An 18,360-nucleotide genomic window follows, 5' to 3' on the forward strand; every position below is an offset into this window, starting at 1 on the left:
ACTGAATACAGCCTACTTAGTATTCAGCTCTTAACTAATTACAACGTGCTGGGATTCACGTGTATCTAACGAGAGGTGTGGTCATTTGAGCATGGAGAACTTGATATAAAGCGTAAACAGGATGACGCCGCAATAGCTAATCTTCAACCTTTAACACAGAAATAAAAAAATGAACAAATTATACATCTCTAGAGTCTTCATTTCAATATCTATTGTGTTATATTTTGTTTTCATTCTCGCTGTTTGAATATATAATTCAAATGTCCTATATTATGTTGGCGTCCACTTCCTTCCTCAGTTATTTTCATACTCAAGCGACCGAGTGTTTTGGAGAATTTCCCCAACCAGATGATTCTATTTCGGGTTGTATTTGGCTATCGGAGGATACGATTAAATGGGAAAAGCACTAATGCCATTAAACATTAAGCTGGAATTGATGGATAATACATAAAAGAGAGTACAGCTGATCAGTTTCTCTACTTCAATTCAAATTATCTAAACTCAACACAGCAGAAAAGTACGATCGGAAATCCAATCATCATCTGGCGACATTTAATCACCTCTGTTTCCTTCAAATCGCATCATCATACAAACGTAAGTGAAAGAAAACAAACAAACATTTGCATTCGAATAAGTTAGTTTCCTAATCGCCTTTAATTGTATTCTACTTTTCTGAACATATTGTGTAATGTCTACTTTCAGCCTGCCATCATACATTATAATTCTATTTGTAGCAGCAGTACGATAGGTTTTTTTTCTGTATTCTATACTTTATTCGTTTACTTACGCCTTCGCTCACTTTTCTAATAGGTGTGTGTGTGTGTGTGTGTGTGTGTGTGTGTGTGTGTGTGTGTGTGTGTGTGTGTGTGTGTGTGTGTGTGTAGTATATTGTGTGATACTCGATCGATGGAGTACGATTCATCTGAATTATTCGTGTGTTTACTTAGGTGCGGTAAGAGTTTGCATTAAAAACAGATTGGCGCCATCGTATAACGAGTGTTTGTCATTGCCGAATACCATTCACACGCTCGTTTTGAATAATTTGAGTATAGTTGGGTTTTCTCTTATTTTCTATTATTTTGGTAGAGTCAATCGTGAGACAAATCGGCGCTACTTTATGTCATTAATGGAAGATTATGACCCACGAGACCAGACCCAAGAGATCTCGGGCCCACTGTAGCTTAAGGGGGTCTTTACGCTACATCTATAATAGCACTATCAGTAAATCAAACGAGATGTTTTGCGCTAGTTATTGTTTTCTTCTGCAAAACACACGCACACACATTCCATTTTGCTTTTACGACGCTACTACAACTTACTACAGGAGACTAAACGCTTTCAAGGGCGCATTTTCGAAACATTAAACTATCCAAGCGCTTGTCACTGGGGTGGTGAGGTGGCGGGGGGGGGGGGGGGAATGCGGGACTACGGTTTAAGGATGAAGGATATAGGAAGAACCAATAGAATTTACAAGGTGTGTTCTCTCTGTTTTGCTTTTGGTTTTCCTCTCAGATACCAAACGATAAAACTTAAAATGTAACACCGCATTACTATAATACTCGACGGACAATTTTCAATTGCACAGTAAACTTTTACAAACTTTCAGTCAGATTGAATCTAGCTGATATGTGCCTAACATATTCTCCTTAAATTTCGTATTTTCCTTTTTTGTTACTAATATTACTTACTCATTCTGTTGCGTGGAAGCAGCCGGCGCGCGACTACAGCTAAACTTCAGTATACGATGCGCACAATAGGTGTGTGTGTGTGTTTTAAGAGAGGTGGCCTTAGAGCATACACATTCATTCATATTTACAACCGATTACACTAACACGTATCTTAGGGGACACCACGTTTTAGTATGACTTCCGGCGCAGAACCACAACAACACCAAGGTATTCTGTTTCACCCTTCTAGTTTAGGCTCAACTGAAATAATACTGAGAATATCGTTCCCACACTGTAATGGCTACAACACACGCGGGACATACAGGACAACGATCACTCTTGCACGTTCGATTTCTTGTTCATTCTTTCTACACTTAATCCTTTCTAGCTGCTAATTGTATTTGAGAATCTACAAGAAAAACTGGTGTTTAATTGAACGACTATTTTGTAATGTCGGTCCGCCGTCTGTTTCTCCGATAGGAACCTGTGCCGTCAAACTGTCCAAGCTATGCAATTTAAGTTGATAGTAGGATGGTTTTCGTAATTAATTATTATAGATCTGTAGGTTGCAGCAGTACTAGCAATAGTAGGAATAAGTAGCTACTATCAATAGGGGGCTTTAGTATGTAGTAGTAGTTGTTGTGTAGTTAGATATGGGTCGGATATTTTTGCAGAACGTTTGAAGTTTTTTTTTGTTTTCTCCATGTGCGAGGATACGAATACGATAATATCTATGTACATATATGCACACTAAATAGACACGTACACACAACATACACTCACCACATATACATACATATATGCTTCACTATGTACAGGTGGATAACGATTGATAAATGCAGTGAAGAAACTGATCTTCCCAATCTATGCTCTTATTGCCATTGGCCAACGCCCGGTTGGCTTGGATACGGTGAATAGTTGTAGTTGCTGGTCGTCGTTGGGCCCGCACCAGACACCGGTGGCGGTGGTGGGTATGTGTGGTATTGCGAATCCGTTGGACCCATTCCGGGACCAGCGGGTGCTGGTGGTGCTGGTGCTCCGGGAGGTTGCGCCACTCCGTACGGTCCTGCCGACGTTGAATAGTAAGAGTATGCCGATGGTGGTGGCGGATGCGGTGGAGGATAGTAGCCCTGCGCTTGGTGTGGATGATGATACTGAGACGATTGATACGGTGCGTGATGGTACTGATGGTAGGCCGTGGTTGGTGCGTTCGTATCCGGAATGTACGTCGGCGGTGTGTCGTATGACGAGACGGGTGGAACGATAGTAGCAGAAGAGGGCGCCGGTACAGTGCCCATTGTCATCGCACTCTCCGGACGATGGAAAGCAGATCCGTTGGTGGCGCTACTCGATGAAGCGACCGATGCCACCGTGTTGGTTGTTGTGGTAGCATTTTGACTTGCGACGGCAACCGAAGGGACAGCACTGTATCCGACGGAAGACGAAGGAGTTGACGAGTAAGGAATGAAGGAGCCTGGGGCGGAGGAAACGGACGTAGAGTGATGAAGCTGCTGCTGTTGCTGGTGTTGCAGGGGTTGCTGATGGGACGGATGATGCTGCTGTGTTTGTTGTTGATGGTAAACACCGGTGGCTGCCGTGTCCGTGGAAGCGGTTCCTACGTCCGCATTTGACGGTGCGGTTCCTCCCATTGAGCTGTACGGAGGCACCGACTGAGTGTGCATCGAATAGTCGGGCTGTACTGCTGGTGCCGGAGTTGTTTGCTGTGCGGCATATTGCATATGATGTTGTGCATGTTGTTGAGGTTGTTGCATATGATGCGGAAGATGCTGTTGTTGTTGTTGCTGTTGCTGTGAGGCGCTTGATGATCCTCTGGCACTACCGCCCCTGGAAGACGTTAAGCCGGGTGGTGTTGCCTGAGATTGCGAGTAATGTGGCGCAACAGTTTGTGGCGGTGAAGCGGGCCGATGATGTGACTGAGCGCCCTGTGGCGGGTGATGCGAATAGCCGGTTGTCGACGTATCCGTTGCTGCATGCATTGTTGGTGGCTGTGGAGTAGAACTGATTCCTGTGGGAATGCTGCCACCTTCTGCGGTGCCGGTTGGTTGATAATAGTTGGATCGTACGGTGGCTGTTGATGTTGTGCTGTTGCTGGTTGATGTGTATGAAGGACCTATACAATAACCGCACATAGCAGAAACACACACAAAAGAGAAAAGAGACAACACAGACAAATGTACAAAACCGGAACAGACAACCCACATTTTAATGTGATTATGAACGAAACCAATTCGATGCGAAATCATGCAAAAAATGCGTTGAACACCATAGGGTAAGGCTGCAGCTCATACCAATTAACACTAGAACGACCAAGATTAGGAAAGTCCCACTTCGAGACAGTCTAAATGACTGGATAGAACTCGAGGTATCCGTCTATAAAAAGGACCAGTTACTTTGACTGTTCCGGTCGAAATGACACAAGCCTAAGTTATTGCCAATACCAAGAACACAAAACAACATTTGAATGAATAAAAATACACGTTCAATAATATTTTAAATCATTATATTATGATTTTACTTTTAAAAACTTTACTTTACACTTTAAAAATTCAAAACCATTAAAAATGACTGCTAGGTCGTTCTAGTGTTAAAAACGTTGATAGCTAATTAGTTAATATGATTTAGATGATCCTAGTTCTTCAAGTGAATCTTTAAAGCTGTTAACCACGAACATAAAATGGGTTAGACGGTCTTGACTATAGTGGCTTTTTAAATTAATGTCCCCAATTTACTAAACATTCTTCGAACTTTAACCACGATCCGTCCAAGGCCATTTATAATCTGTACGAACACTCGCATTATTTACAGACACACAAGCCAAAACAAAACACATACACGAATAATGTGCAAACAATAACAAACCCACGCGTAATGAACAGATAAAATGAGGAAAAGAAAAGAATAAAGCGTGTTGTTATACTTCTAATCACTCGCGTGTAAGCAAAGATTCGACTCTCAATTCCCCCGCCCATAACTCACCAGCAAAAGACGACACGGGAGGTAGCACATTTCCATAGCCACCGCCCACGGTTGACGGTTGTTGTGATGCCAGCACATGACCGTTGTTGTTCGTACTGCTCGTACTGGTCGGTGGTGTTCCCATCATGCCACTGTTCGTACCGTATCCTCCCGCCGGCTGGTGCAGCTGCTGATGGTGCTGAGTGATCGGTTGACCGTACTGATCGTAGTACAAACCAGCAGCATGTTGATTCACACCCGTTGTTGCAGCAGGAGAAGCAACCGAACCCATTGCAGGCGATGTTCCAACAGTTGCACCAGCGCCACCAGTACCCGCATGATAGCCATGATGATAAGCACTCGAGACAGCGGCAGCTGACGAAGCCGACGGAACAGTGGTCGTGGTATTTTGTGTGTGGTTCATCACTGCCGGTGATGCGGACGGCGAGGACGACGCGGAGGAGGACGAGATGTGTGTATAAGGTGATGGGTTGTTGCGTTTGTTGAGTGCCTTCTTAGCGGCATTGTAATCGTTTTTGGGTGCTTTGGGTGTTTTGGCTTTGCTACCGGCACCCTTCTTCGTTGATGGTGCGGTCGGTTTCGGATTGTAATCGATGTACCCATCGGTGGGTGTTGGTGAACGGGTGATGTTACTTAGGGAAGCTTGAAATTCGCTTTGATTTTGGTTGTTAATGAGCGCAGAAGTTGTTTTCTCCAGGAAATTTAAGCTAGATTCGTATTGTGGTGCTGGTGGAGGCGGTTGTACACCGCCAACAGTGGCTTGATGTTGATGCAAGCCCATATGATGAGGAAGGGTTGGTTGGTGGGGCAATCGGTGCTGCATTTGGCCACCCATCGGTTGATAATGATGTTGCGGTGGTTGCTGCTGCTGTTGTGAAAAATTGCCATGTGGATGCATATGTTGTTGCTGTTGCTGATGCTGTTGTGGTATTTGGCCATAAGCTGTAGATGTTAATGTGTTTCCTGTGGATGAAGCTCCAGTGCTTCCGGTAGATGAACCGTAAGGCATCCACGAAGCATGTTGCTTACTACTAGTTCCAACTGAGCTGTTGTTGTAAGCGGAGGGAGAAGTCACAGCCGACTGTTGACCTTGATTTTTTCCCACCAACGAACCTGTCGCTGGTGTAGTCGTGTGTCCTCCGTAGCTTGCTGGTGGACCGGCCAGTATCGTCTGATGGCCTCCCGGATACTGATGGGAACTCGTCGTCAATGTGTCTGTAGTTGACGAAGGAGTAGTAGTACTTGTAATGGGTATCTTTTTCCCTGGATGAGCCATATGAGATGTAGCTGAGTATCCTGATACTGATGCAGTTCCATGCCCGTACACATCAGTAATTCCCGATGCATTACCACCAGCAGTATGACTAGCTGACATCTTATCATTGTTCATCATCATACCCGGATGGTACAGGTTGTTGTGCGTGTTCGCATTGGGCGCCATATTGTACATTCCAGCAGTCGGAGCATCAGTCGCCGGGTTGGTGTGTGCTACCTCATTCACCTTAGAAGCCACAACGCCATGATTTATACTCGAAACACTCGCATTACTTGCCACCGTTGTAGTAGTAGCATTCGTAGTCGATACAACCACCGCACTGCTCGCAGATATTGCCGTAGCGACCGTCGTGTTTGTCGTATTAATTTCCTGAACTTTACTTGCCTTATGGCGATAGTTCTTGAGAGAGGAAGGTGATGCTTTCGTTTTGCGTTCGACCAGATTTGGCTTGTAGGTCATCTTTTCCCTCATCGGCGGAGAATCGTCATCGATGGTGACGGTAGCTGTTGGCTGAACTGCCGGCGATGGTGAAACATGTAGCGACAATCCACCCGATCCGGAACGATGCGACGAAGCATGAGTCGGTGGTTGAGTGGCTAGCGAGTACGCCGACTGGATCATCGGGAACTTATCGATTGATTCACTTTTAGCAGGTGATGCATTCGTAAAGGAGGATGTAGTTGATGGTGTCGTTGTTGGGACAGTCATTCCACTGCTATTGCTCGTGCTGCTCGTGCTACTCATCATCGTGTCGGTCGTCCGGTCACTCACGATATGCTCCACATCGGGGTCTTTCTTGGTACCGGGTTTATCCGGATAATCATCGACACTCATCGTTTCCTTTTCGCTGTCACCATCATCGTTGATCGTGAGTGGAAGAATGCTCGAGTCGGACTTTTCGTCATCGTCCGAGTTGGACGCGATGCTTAATGAATTTCCTTCCGAAAAATCGCCCGCACTAACACCACTAGCACCGGCACCATTTTTCGACACGAGCAGTGAAGAAGTTGCTTTCGTCGTGCTGAATGACAGGTTCGATGTTCGACGGCCAGTTGCTGAGGATGGCGTGGTAGTAATAATGCCTCCCTTCGCTGGTGGCGTGTCCTTACTTTGACCCACTTTGAATGCCGTTCGAATGGCAATAATTTTACCACTTTCTAGCTGCATATAGATACCCTTGGGTGACTTGAGCACCATCACTTTCTGGCCTGCCTTTAATACGATGTTGGATTTGTCCGCGGAGCTGGTAGGAATCACAACATCTAAAAGAAAAAACGAATGAAGAGAAATATAACTTACACCAATATTATCAAGTAAAAGATCGCTTTACGTACCAATCGGAAGCGTCATCTCTTGCGCTGTCATGCCTTGACGCTGCCACACTTCAGCCGGTATCCAACGGGTTGGCCGTGCTCCAGCTACATTCGTTTTGTTCGCATCTCCTGCCTGCATAGGACGCACCTTAAAGAATCAAAAGACATTAATTCAAGTTTTCAAAATTCCCACCGTCACACGAGTGCCTTACCGATGCAACAGGACGATGAATAATCGACCCATCAGATGTACGTATTGCCCGATAAGTAGTACCCATAGACGTGTACGAGTATTGCGGTTTGGTTGCTGCCTGCTTTTCCAGCTCGTATCCTCGCTGGGCCTGCCGCTTTTCTGCCGACGACAGCTTTTTCTCCTTCCGATCGATCAGTAAGCTTTCGTGCGCAAACGGTGCTTTAGTCAGCTTTTTTGAGTGTGACTCCAACAGATGTTGCATCACGATGTCGATGAATCTGTCCTTTTCCTCGCTAAAATCCTTCATTTCACCATCCTCACCATCATCGTAACAGAGGCTGGTAATTTCCTTCATCGAAAGATGTGCGTCCGGATTGCACTCGTCCACAATCCGATCCGACATGCCTTGCTTGTTGATCTGTCTATCGTAAATCTTCTTCTCGAGACAGTTATCCATCACCAACCGATACACAAAGCATGGCTTTTTCTGGCCGTAGCGATAAACACGGCAAACTGCTTGGGTGTCGTGGCAAGGGTTCCAGCTGGCGTCAAACACCACCACTCGATTAGCACCGACCAAATTAATGCCGAGCGAACCAGCGCGTGTCGACACAAGGAACAGATGCACGTTCGGGTTGGAGTTGAATTCGTTGATCAGCTTTTCGCGTTCCTGAGCCACCGTAGAACCATCCAGTCCTAGAAAAAAAGACACATACAATTAGAACGATTCGTACACCTTTAAAATACCCGTCCATATACTCACGAAAGTAGTTACTATTTTTTGACCAATAGTTCTCCGTGCCAGGAATCTTGTTGCGCTGCAGAAATCGTTCGATCAGATTCAACGTCAGCAAACTTTGGCTGAACACGAGCAACCGATCACCTAGTCGAATGCTTTCCTCCAGTATGCAAAAGAATATCTCCATTTTGGGCGAATTTTCCAACAAGTCCGGCATGTAGCCCTTCATCAGTTCGAACGCCCATTCGTACGGTATTTCGTCCTTGGCATCCTTGCCTTTACCTTCCTTTGTACCGCTTGCAGTAGTAGTAGTCGTCGTTGTTGTCGTGGTCGTAGTAGAGCTTACTGCCGTCGTCGTCGTAGTTGTTGTGGTGGACATGGTTGCAGTGGTAGTGGTTACACTATCTTTATCATCAGTCGGAGATTCTTTTTCTTCTTCTTTCATAATCACTTCACCTTCTTCCAGAGTTGCCGTGCCATCGTTCGACTTTTCCTGGTCATTTTCTGTTTTTACAAGTGTCACATCTTCCGCCAATTCGTTTTCGCCCTCTTGAACAACAGTTTGCACCAGAGTTTTATCGTCGTCGTTCTTTTCTAACTCAGGTTCGATAGGTTTGCTGTCCTGTTCAGCCTTCTTCTCGTCCGAAATTGCAGTAATCGCCGAGTCAGTGGACGCCTGTTCTTTCACCTCTTGCTTAATTTCAACCTCTTCTGACACTTCCTCCTTCTTGATGGGCTTTACGTCTTCGTATAATTCGTGGGATTTTTCCTCCTCCAAGTTATCGGAAACAGGTTTTTCCGACACCTCTCCACACTCATCACTCGGTAGTTTATCTCCATTTTCTTCAATTTTAACTTCGGTCTTCAGGATCATCTGTTCATTTTGCTCTTCCAACTTTATCTGAACGGTTTCATGCTTATTCTCTTTAATTTCGCCATCGGTACTCGTCTCTTCCTTAATCTCCTGCTTAATCTCATGTTCTACAACATTCTCTTTCGTAACCATATCGACTATTTCAGTTGGCTTTTCGGCGGTTAGATCGGGTTTCACGGGGTCTTTGAGATCTTCCAGCGATGGTTGATTCGCGTACTGAGCATTTGCTTGCTCCTGTGTTATGGTTGAAGTAGCATCTGGATTACCCTCAACAGAGCCCTCTAACGTAGATTCGGTTGCAGTTGGAGGTTTGTCTACAGTAGTTACTGGTACGGGAACAATTTCTTGGCTACTGGCAGCAGTAGTATCCGTGTCTTGACTTGAAGGTAGTTCAGACTCTCCTCCAGAAGTATGATTACCATTGCTTGACTGTTCTCCATTCCACTTGGGCAGTCCATTGACAGGCAGAGTTGCAGAGGAATTATAATCTTCATAGGGAGTAGTTGGTGGCTGCGTTTGAGCACCGGTCGCTGCAGACGAAGTTTGCTGTTCTGCGGTCGGATAAGTATACATACCAGAGGTATCCCTCTGATCAGCAGTTAGTTGCGGTTGAGTACCACCGTTCGATGCACCATACCCTGTACTATACGCAGGATAAGCTGATTCTGTATCTCCATTAGCGTCATTAGTGGTGACGGGAGTCTGTTGCAGCTGCGGTTGTTGTTGTTGTTGAGCATCATAGTAACTATTGTTACCATTTACGTTAGTGCTATCGCTCCAGTAATTGTTCGGCTGAGGATTTTGTGCTCCCGAATTGTTGGAATACTGAGAGTTGGGAGCAGTTCCTTCGACGGCATTTCCACCATAAGGATACTGATTTGATTCGTATCCTGTAGTTCCGGTTGACTCATGACCACCAGCGCCATAGCCAGAAGATTGACTATAGGAAGAGTTATAATCATTCCTGTAGTAAGTATTTCCGTAGCTGTTATTGTACGGATCGGTAGTTCCTGGGCCGCCCGGGTTATTGTTGTTACCGTACTGTCCATTAGCACCGCCATTATCGTATGTATTGCCATACGCATTAGATTGATCCGATCCCATCATGCTGTTCATATCCTGGTTGTAATTTCCATAGGTTTGACCCGATGGCATAGGACCGGATCCAGGATAGGGCTGATAAGGGTATGCTGCCTGGTATTGTGATCCATCTACTGACTGCGGATACATGTGGGCACCAGTTTCCTGCTTGACCACGCTTTCATCATTCGGAAAGTCATTAGTAACACCTTCCATCTTCGGAAATGTAGCTGAAGAAGCCGGCGGTGGAGCAGAACTCGTATCCATCATCATCGAGTTCGGGTCCTTATTTACATTACTAGGACTAATAGTGGCTGCCGGTACAATCTTGCCATCCTTCCCAACAGCTTGTGACTTGTTGTTTAAAGCCGCTTTTTTAGATGTGCGTGGTTTTCGTGGGGTACCGTCCTTTTTCAGTGCCAGCGGTTTGGCTGGTTTAGGGACGGCTGCATTTTTGCGACCTCCTTTGACAGTAGCACATGCTGGTACGGTGGAAGGTATTGGTGGGACTTCCATCGTGTTGGTGATGCCAGCCGTATCAACCTCCATTGGAGTCGCTGTACCCGACGTGGCTGGCGTGATACCTGTGGAAGGTGGTATTTCACCCGGTTTGGCAGCTCCCGGTACTGGCGGCGGTTCCGGTTCTTCTAGCTCTAGGTCTAGATCCCGTTCGCTCTGCTTCAAGAAGTTGTACAACACATCCGGGTGGTTCCAGATCTTGCAACAGACGGCAAAAGCCTTCAACGGATTTGGAACGGCTTTCGTCCGTACGACCTCGTTCATGAACACGCTGTACAGCTTGCGCTGGAACTCGGTCATACGTATAAGCAGCACATACTCTTCCTTCTGTGGAAGCGAAGTTTGCAGCACCGAATGGGACCGTCGCTGGACGAAACCTAGCAACAGCGAGTGCAGTACGTGTGCCCGATAGCGCATCAGCTTAATGTCCTGCGGCGTCGAGTCAATGCACTGCCCGTTTTGTATCGGACGCTCAAACATGTTGCTAAACTCTGTCTTCGTGCCCAGATAGTTCGGCCGCACAAAGTCCACCATACACCAATACTCGAGCAGATTATTCTGTAGGGGATAGCCCGTCAGCACTACCCGACGCTTGGATTTAATCTGCTTTAGCGCAACCGAAATGCTCGCATGTGAATTCTTGATCCGATGACCCTCATCACACACGACCAGATCCGGGCCCGGCTTTACCAGCGCTTCATGTATGTCGTCGAACATGTTGCGCTGCTCCTCGGTCGATTCTTTCTCCTCCTCCAGCTCCATCAGGGCTCCCTTTTTCTTTTTCTTCTTCTTGGTCATCTTCTTCTGGCTTAGTAGTCGATACATCTCGTAACCGATCAACAGTACACCTCCGTTTCTAGCCCATTCCAGCACGACTTTCGATCGCGATTTCAGTGTCTTGTGGCTGTCGTTGAGGATGTGTATCCGGAAGTTGCGCGCCCGCACTTCGCCATGGTTCCGGAGCGGACTGTGGTTCGCGTCCTCCGGCAGCCAGGTGTTAAACTCGTTCAGCCAATTCTGCAACGTGTTGATGGGCATAATGATCAGGACCGTTTTCGAGCTGGTGTGCCTTAAAAATATATCACAGAAGCAAACTAACTGTAGCGTTTTACCGAGCCCCATCGAGTGTGCCAAAATACAACCAAATCCGGTCGACGAATCGTACCGCTCGATCGATTCGATGATGTTATCGAACAGAAACCGTACGCCACCGATTTGGTGCGGTTTGATGATGCGTGCGATCTGTGGCGCTAGGAATATGTCCTCCTCGCCGTCAGCGTGCCCAACGTTGATCACGACACGGCCTTGATCATCCGGCACATTGTACGCATCGTTCACGTGCAGTCCACTGTTTTGTGGATCATCGTCCGATTCGTCCTCAGGTTCTTCATCATCATCCGACAGCACGATACAATCGTCGTCCGACGAACTGTCGATTGTCACTACTTCTTTCTTCTCGGGCAACGCAATCACTTCGCCATCGCTGTCTTCATCTTCGTCCTCGGGTTCATCTTCCGGTTCTAGCTCTTCCTCCGAGTCTACCATCTCTTCGAACGTACGCACCGGAATAATCGTAGGAGACGATGCGGGAACCGGGATGGTCGAGGAGGAACCACTATTCGAGGCCACAAGCGAAGAAGCTTTCACCGGAGCAATGCTAACAGAAGGAGTCAAATTGGTCGTCGCAGTTGTCGTCGTTGAGGACGAAGTGGTCGCTGTCAGTAGCGTTGTAGTAGCAGTAGAAAGGATCAGCTGACGATTCTTTGGCGGTCGACCTCGCGTTTCGAACGGATTCTTTGTATAACCAACACGTATCGGAGTCGTTGAGGCAATCCCACTACTGGAACCGCTCGCCGCCGTACTGGACGTGCTAGGTTGCTGTGATTTCAGTATCGACGCATGTCCTTGCAAAAACTGCATCACCTTCTGCTCCGTTTTGTTCGTCTGACGTTCCAGCGCTAGCTGACGCTGAACTTCGCGTATTATTCGTTGCTGTTCCTGCACGCGGGCCAATCGCTCCAACTCCTGACGCTGGGCGGCCAGCGTCGATGCATCCAGCTGATTATCGTCCATCACCTCCTTGATGTTTTTGCGCAAATTGGTCACCTTTCGCATTGCGGCATCTTTCTTTGTGATTTCCAGCGAAATTTCTTCGTTGCACTCCAGCTCACTGGTACGAGATTTGGCACTAGCATCATTTTTCGACACCGGCTTTACGCTGATCTCTCCCATCTCTTTCAACTTCTCGGAGATATCGAAATCCATGTGCTGTGTGGCGGCGGGTGTTTGATGCTGCTCGGTAGCTGCTTCTGACACGATTCCTGCACTCGACGAGGCAGTTGTCGAAGAAGATCCGCTACGATCGTTTTTAGAAGAATCGCCACCTTTCGATGCCTTGGATGATTTTCTGCTCGAACTACCGCCAGTATTGCCATGATGGTGATAGTGGGCTTGTTCATTGCCTTTCTTTTCACGCTCACCATGCCCGGCGACCGGGTGCATATGGTGATGGGCCGTTGTTACCGTGTGAGCTCCTTCGGATGCCGGATAAGGTCCATGCGCTGACTGTTTGGTTGCATTTTTATCGTCCAGTATATTCGACATTTGGAAGGACGATTTTGTGCTGTCTCCTGTCGCCATCGTGCCACCAAGCGCCGGATCCGGGGGTTGACCGTACACGTTACTGTGATTAGTAATGTGCATGTAGCTCATGCTCGGCATTCCGGTATCGGATGGTGTGTTTTTCGATTTCTTTATCAATATGTTATCGAGGATTTCAATCTTTCGTTTGCCACTAGTTGCTGTACTACTCCCAGAACCACCGCCTGTAGCAGGTATAACCGCCGATGCGGGATTTGCTGGACCTCCCATACCCGGAGCATCATTTCCGGACACACTCGGCCCCATCCCACTGTGATCTTGCTGCCCACTACTGTGCATATCCTTTTCATCCCGATACGCAACTCCACCCAGAGGCGCATTGTGATGGTGTGAAGCCGTGGAAGATACTGTATAGTGTCCGCCTGGGGCTACTAGCTGATCGGTCGCTGCTCCGGTTAGCTGCCCGTAGCCTGGATACTGTTGCGCTTGACTATTTCCGTAGTGTCCTATCGATGAGGAATGGCCCGGATGATGGATAGGATGACCATGATGATGCATACCGGCCGATGCTTGCGATCCGGGATAGCTCCCTGATGGCTGGTGGTGATACGAATGCCCGTAAGGATTCTGATGCGGATGATGGTGGTGATGCGGATAGGAATGCTGCGAATGCATGGAACCTAAAGCCGACGGTGGAGGAGGCGGTGGACCGTGGGGTGGCGCATGATATGCAGCACCATGGTGCATCGCGGCGGCATACGGATCTGTGTAGTGTCGGCCATGATGATGATGATGGTAGTAAGGATCCTTCATCTGATGATGATGATGATGGTCCATCATTGCAGCAGCATAACCCGACGACAGATGATGCGGAGGGGTTTGTGGGTATTGCGGATGGTGATAGACAGCGGCTGCTGCTGCTGCTGCGGCTGCTGCTGCTGCTGCAGCTGATCCGGACGCTCCCGTGCCACTAGATGATCCTGCTGTCGTATGCGGCCCACCACGACCACCCGGTCCGTCTGCCGGTGCTACCGGCTGCGGATGGTGATTATCGTTCGGATCCATGATCGTACGTGGACTGACGATCGAGGGAATTGATACTTCGATTGGAAGTCGAGTGCACTAACCGCCACTCAAAGGACACCCATCTTCGATTGTTTTACTCCGCGTAGCGCTTATGTTTGCTGTAAAGGAGGTAAAAAAATGTCGTTAGAAATGTCTGATGGAGATACAATGACAAGTTATTTGAACTATGTAAGGCCTTCTAGATCCGTTGAGGAGTTCATGGGATGGGAATGGCAACATGCAACCCAAACGTTGATGCATCAATCTGAAAGGCCAGTGTATCAGACGAAAAGCGAAGTTCCTGATAAGTAAGCAAACAATAAATTTATTTCATAAAACCCGCTCCAAGGACGAACATGGTGTTTTGCAACATATTGTGCAGCTTAAAGAGCATAATTCTAGGCCGCAAAGCGTTTCAAGTGGATAATTTTATTCGTGACACTATTATCATTTCGACAGTCCCTCCAGCCGTCGAGCAGCAGCCAAACATGCTGCAATATTTTATGCTGTCCCAGTGTGTCCCCCGGGCTTGGACACATTCTCACACCCACACACAAATCCGTGCAGAACAGAAAGAGCCGGAAAATGGATAATGGGAAAAAAGACAGCTAAACCAACAGAACATATTCGGTGTACGAAGTAAACAGTTAGCCGGAAAGGGAGACACAGCCATTCGAGGAGAGTGAACTCTATACAGCATCCCACTCCCGGTTTGCCATTCCGCAAACGGGAGAGCCTCACAAGGGAAAGGGGGCCTTTTGGATCATCCCGTCCCGAGATGACAGCAGCAAAGACACAACCATATATACGCACGACGAAATCGGCATCAGGAAGTCGTCATAGTACATGCGAAATATATTCCATTCATGCGCATTCCCACAACGGAGGCCGCTCGTGGCGAGCACGACGTGTAATAGAACGGCCAGGGCGGACATATAGACATGTTTTTAGCCGGACGCTAATGGGCCAAACGGTGATGCAATTTGAAGGTCGAAATGAATGACAAAAAACATGCTTAATTCTCCAAAAAATGTGGTTGTGCCTTTGTAGTGCTAAACATAAACATTCCTTCAGGGCACATGCAGACTCTTTCCTACCGGAGGTGGCCCATCTTAAACATCCGCCATCAAACGATTCTCTGGCCACTGCGGCTCCAGTACGGGTGTTTCAGCGTGCGCAATCGATATTGGATGGAAGTACTCTTAATTTTATGTACTTGTTGAAATAAAAGCTCCAAACGGGTACATGATTAATAATACAAAAACACATAACCAGCAGCAGCAGTCCCCCTTCCCCCCATTCTCTCCCGTTTGGTATCACCCCCTACTTCCTTTTCCCTAGCCGTCACACGTGTGCGCGCGGTCGGTCGGTTTAGTATGTATGTATGTCGGTGTGTGTATTTGTGAGGAGTATATGTTGTGTACCCCTACCCCCAGCCCTGACTGTAAACCGCCCTTGTAGAACCGTGTGCTAGCGCCTGTCGTCATGGTGTCCCATATCGCATTCGAGAGTGCAGCTCTCAAACAAAAAGGGAAGCGCAGGCACAAGGTGCAGGTCGTGTGTGTATGCACGTTATTTAGTTTCGTATGTCATTATTCGGTTTGCATTGCATTTCTATCTGCACATGAATAATACATTGCTACCCGTACTCTACTACTCTTACTCTGACCACCGGGCACGCCGTGTCCGGCGTTACGTGAAGAAAGGGGGGCCAGATGAGTTGGTCCTCTGGTCAATCCAATTCGGCAGCCGCAGTCCATTGCCAGGAAGCTCTGGGTGTGAGCGGTAGGGTACGCTTTTTGGAGCCCACCCCACAAAACAAACCCCACCAATGGAAAGAGCACAGTCATCATGCCGTGCTCCAACATTCCGGCGAGAGCGATGAGTGAGTGCAGAGTGAGATGCGTGCATCGTAACCGTTTCAATCTCAACATACAACGCACCTCCGGTGCTTGAGAGAAGCTGCGAAGCTTTCTCGCGAACCGAGCGTTCGTGAGTGGAGTCTGCGTTATTCGAGAATAGACTTGCGAAGGCTCCAATGCTCCAACTTCAGCAGGCTCGCTCAACATTGCTGCACACACACCCGCGTTTTCTGGAAGCATCATTTTCGCTATGCGGAACATCCAACAAGGCAAGAGAAACAGAATATTGTCGACCCAAACTGTTCGGAACGTGTGTTCTTCCGGAGCAGCGAGGAATCGGGCTGTTCTAGATTTAGTGCATCGTTCGATCGGCCCCAAGAATGCCTTCAATTTAGTTTCTGCACGCACCATAGCTTCTAGTAATGTCCAGCTTGAGAAGTTAATCAGCGGTCTTTGTGGCTCAATGGCTGAACTCCCAACATGATACGTTGCTCTGTCAGATTTCCGCGGAATGCTTGACTAGCAATTAAGGTGGTGCGCTCTGCAATACATAACTCTTCCACAATTTTCCGGAAACAGGAAAAGGTTGGTAGTGTTTCAAGAGGGGAGGATTGAGGCTTGTGGTACATAAATAAATAAATCAGCTTATTTCGCAATGCACCACAGAGTACAGGAAGAGCTAGCAGGAGGAGGAGGTCTCAAAAAAGGACGAGAACATGCTCAGAATGTATTCTAGGGAGAGCACACTTTCGCGTCGGATTACTGCAATAGTTCCGTCGTTTAAATTAAAGCTATTGATATGCTCACAACAAACAACAAATTCTCCATTCTGAAAATTTACACATCTTTTGCTTTCATCTTCGACGTAATGACATTCTAGGCCATGCCTGCTTTGTTCCAGTAGCCCGGAATGTAACATGTTTACTACGTAGTCCCCCGATGATGCTCTAATCACAACTTTACATCACACGAATTTAGATTCTTGTAGCTTATTTTCCACACTTTGCCACCATTTATTATCATAGCGTTCTTCGATTTATTTCTTTGTGAGAATGAGTTTGTTCACCCTGCTCACACTTTCCAGCGAAAACAATTTTCATACAGATTGACTCATCCTGGGATATTGCAGCATAAGCATATTGCCAAGCAGATTATCACGCACACCCTGGTGGCGCCATCCTGTACACACCCATGCAAGGGGCCGGGGACATTTTCACTTGCCCGGAACATAATTGGCTGCTCAGTGACTGTACATCACAATGTAACACGTTACACCGAGACAACCACGGGTGGAACCCGGCGCAGCCAGTTGCAACCAGCCGTGGCGGCGTACTTCTTCCGCTACATACATACACACATACACTCACAAACTGAGGCACACGCACATTACTCACATACATACACATTCATATACGCACGCACCACTGGATTTTGGATTCACGACGGTAGTCACAGGAATTACTTTTAGCCCCCCAACAAAACCGTGTGGATGTTTCCGGTTCGTACTTCTAGAACGCACCAGCAAGCATTATTTTAGCATGAACATAACTACCCCGAAGCGGGTCATCGTCGTCGCCGCCGACTAGCCAGGGAGCTCGCACATCCAACCAGCGTTGCACATACACATACACTCACACACAATAGGAGGAATCTCTTCAGCAAAGTGAACAGAACAGACGAGACACACAGGCCCAAAGTTGGCCACTTTTTCCGAGAAGGATTTACCTGCTTTACCACAGCGGGCGCAGTTGGGAAAACACTCGTACACGGTGCGTAGCGATTAGTGGGACAGTTTTTCTTCCACCTTTCCTCCACTAGCACATTTTTCTAGCACAATTTCTGTAAAATTTCACCGTTTTTCATTCTACACCTTCTCGCGGCAGCCATTAAAACGGAACGGCGTTTTCATTGCTTTCTCCATCTCTGTTGCACGCTATACCTTGCTATCTCGTTTTGCTGAGTCGAACAAACAAGGAAAACGAGATGCTGTGTCCCTTTCACACTTACGGTGAATATACAAATCAAAACATTTTTTTCTACAGAATGTCACACACGCACTCACACACATACACGCGCGCGCAAGGGAGTGCTCGCTCGGTGCATGAAACTAGATGGAGAATTAAGATTTAACTCCAACGAAAACTGCACTTAAGGATAGAAATTTAATCTGTTTT

The 18,360-nt window shown here is 47.2% G+C and overlaps 1 protein-coding gene across 2 annotated transcripts; it reads right to left on the reverse strand.

Moving 5' to 3' along the window:
- Window positions 1-2,520: 2,520 nt before the first annotated feature.
- LOC126561241 (uncharacterized) lies at window positions 2,521-18,113 on the reverse strand. 2 transcript variants are annotated; one of them, XM_050217192.1, is made up of 6 exons: window positions 17,912-18,113; window positions 8,210-14,443; window positions 7,466-8,142; window positions 7,275-7,401; window positions 4,665-7,202; window positions 2,521-3,798 (listed from the first exon to the last, which is right to left on the reverse strand). In XM_050217192.1, the coding sequence occupies exons 2-6, from the start codon at window positions 14,322-14,324 to the stop codon at window positions 2,540-2,542; spliced, it is 10,716 nt and encodes a 3,571-aa protein (XP_050073149.1). In that variant the 5' UTR covers window positions 14,325-14,443; window positions 17,912-18,113; the 3' UTR covers window positions 2,521-2,539. The 2 variants fall into 2 exon arrangements, with proteins under 2 accessions (XP_050073149.1, XP_050073150.1); XM_050217193.1 differs by lacking the exon at window positions 17,912-18,113 and adding an exon at window positions 17,253-17,362.
- Window positions 18,114-18,360: the final 247 nt, after the last annotated feature.

This window comes from Anopheles maculipalpis, chromosome 3RL, assembly GCF_943734695.1.
Source record: "Anopheles maculipalpis chromosome 3RL, idAnoMacuDA_375_x, whole genome shotgun sequence".
Taxonomy (NCBI): domain Eukaryota; kingdom Metazoa; phylum Arthropoda; class Insecta; order Diptera; family Culicidae; genus Anopheles; species Anopheles maculipalpis.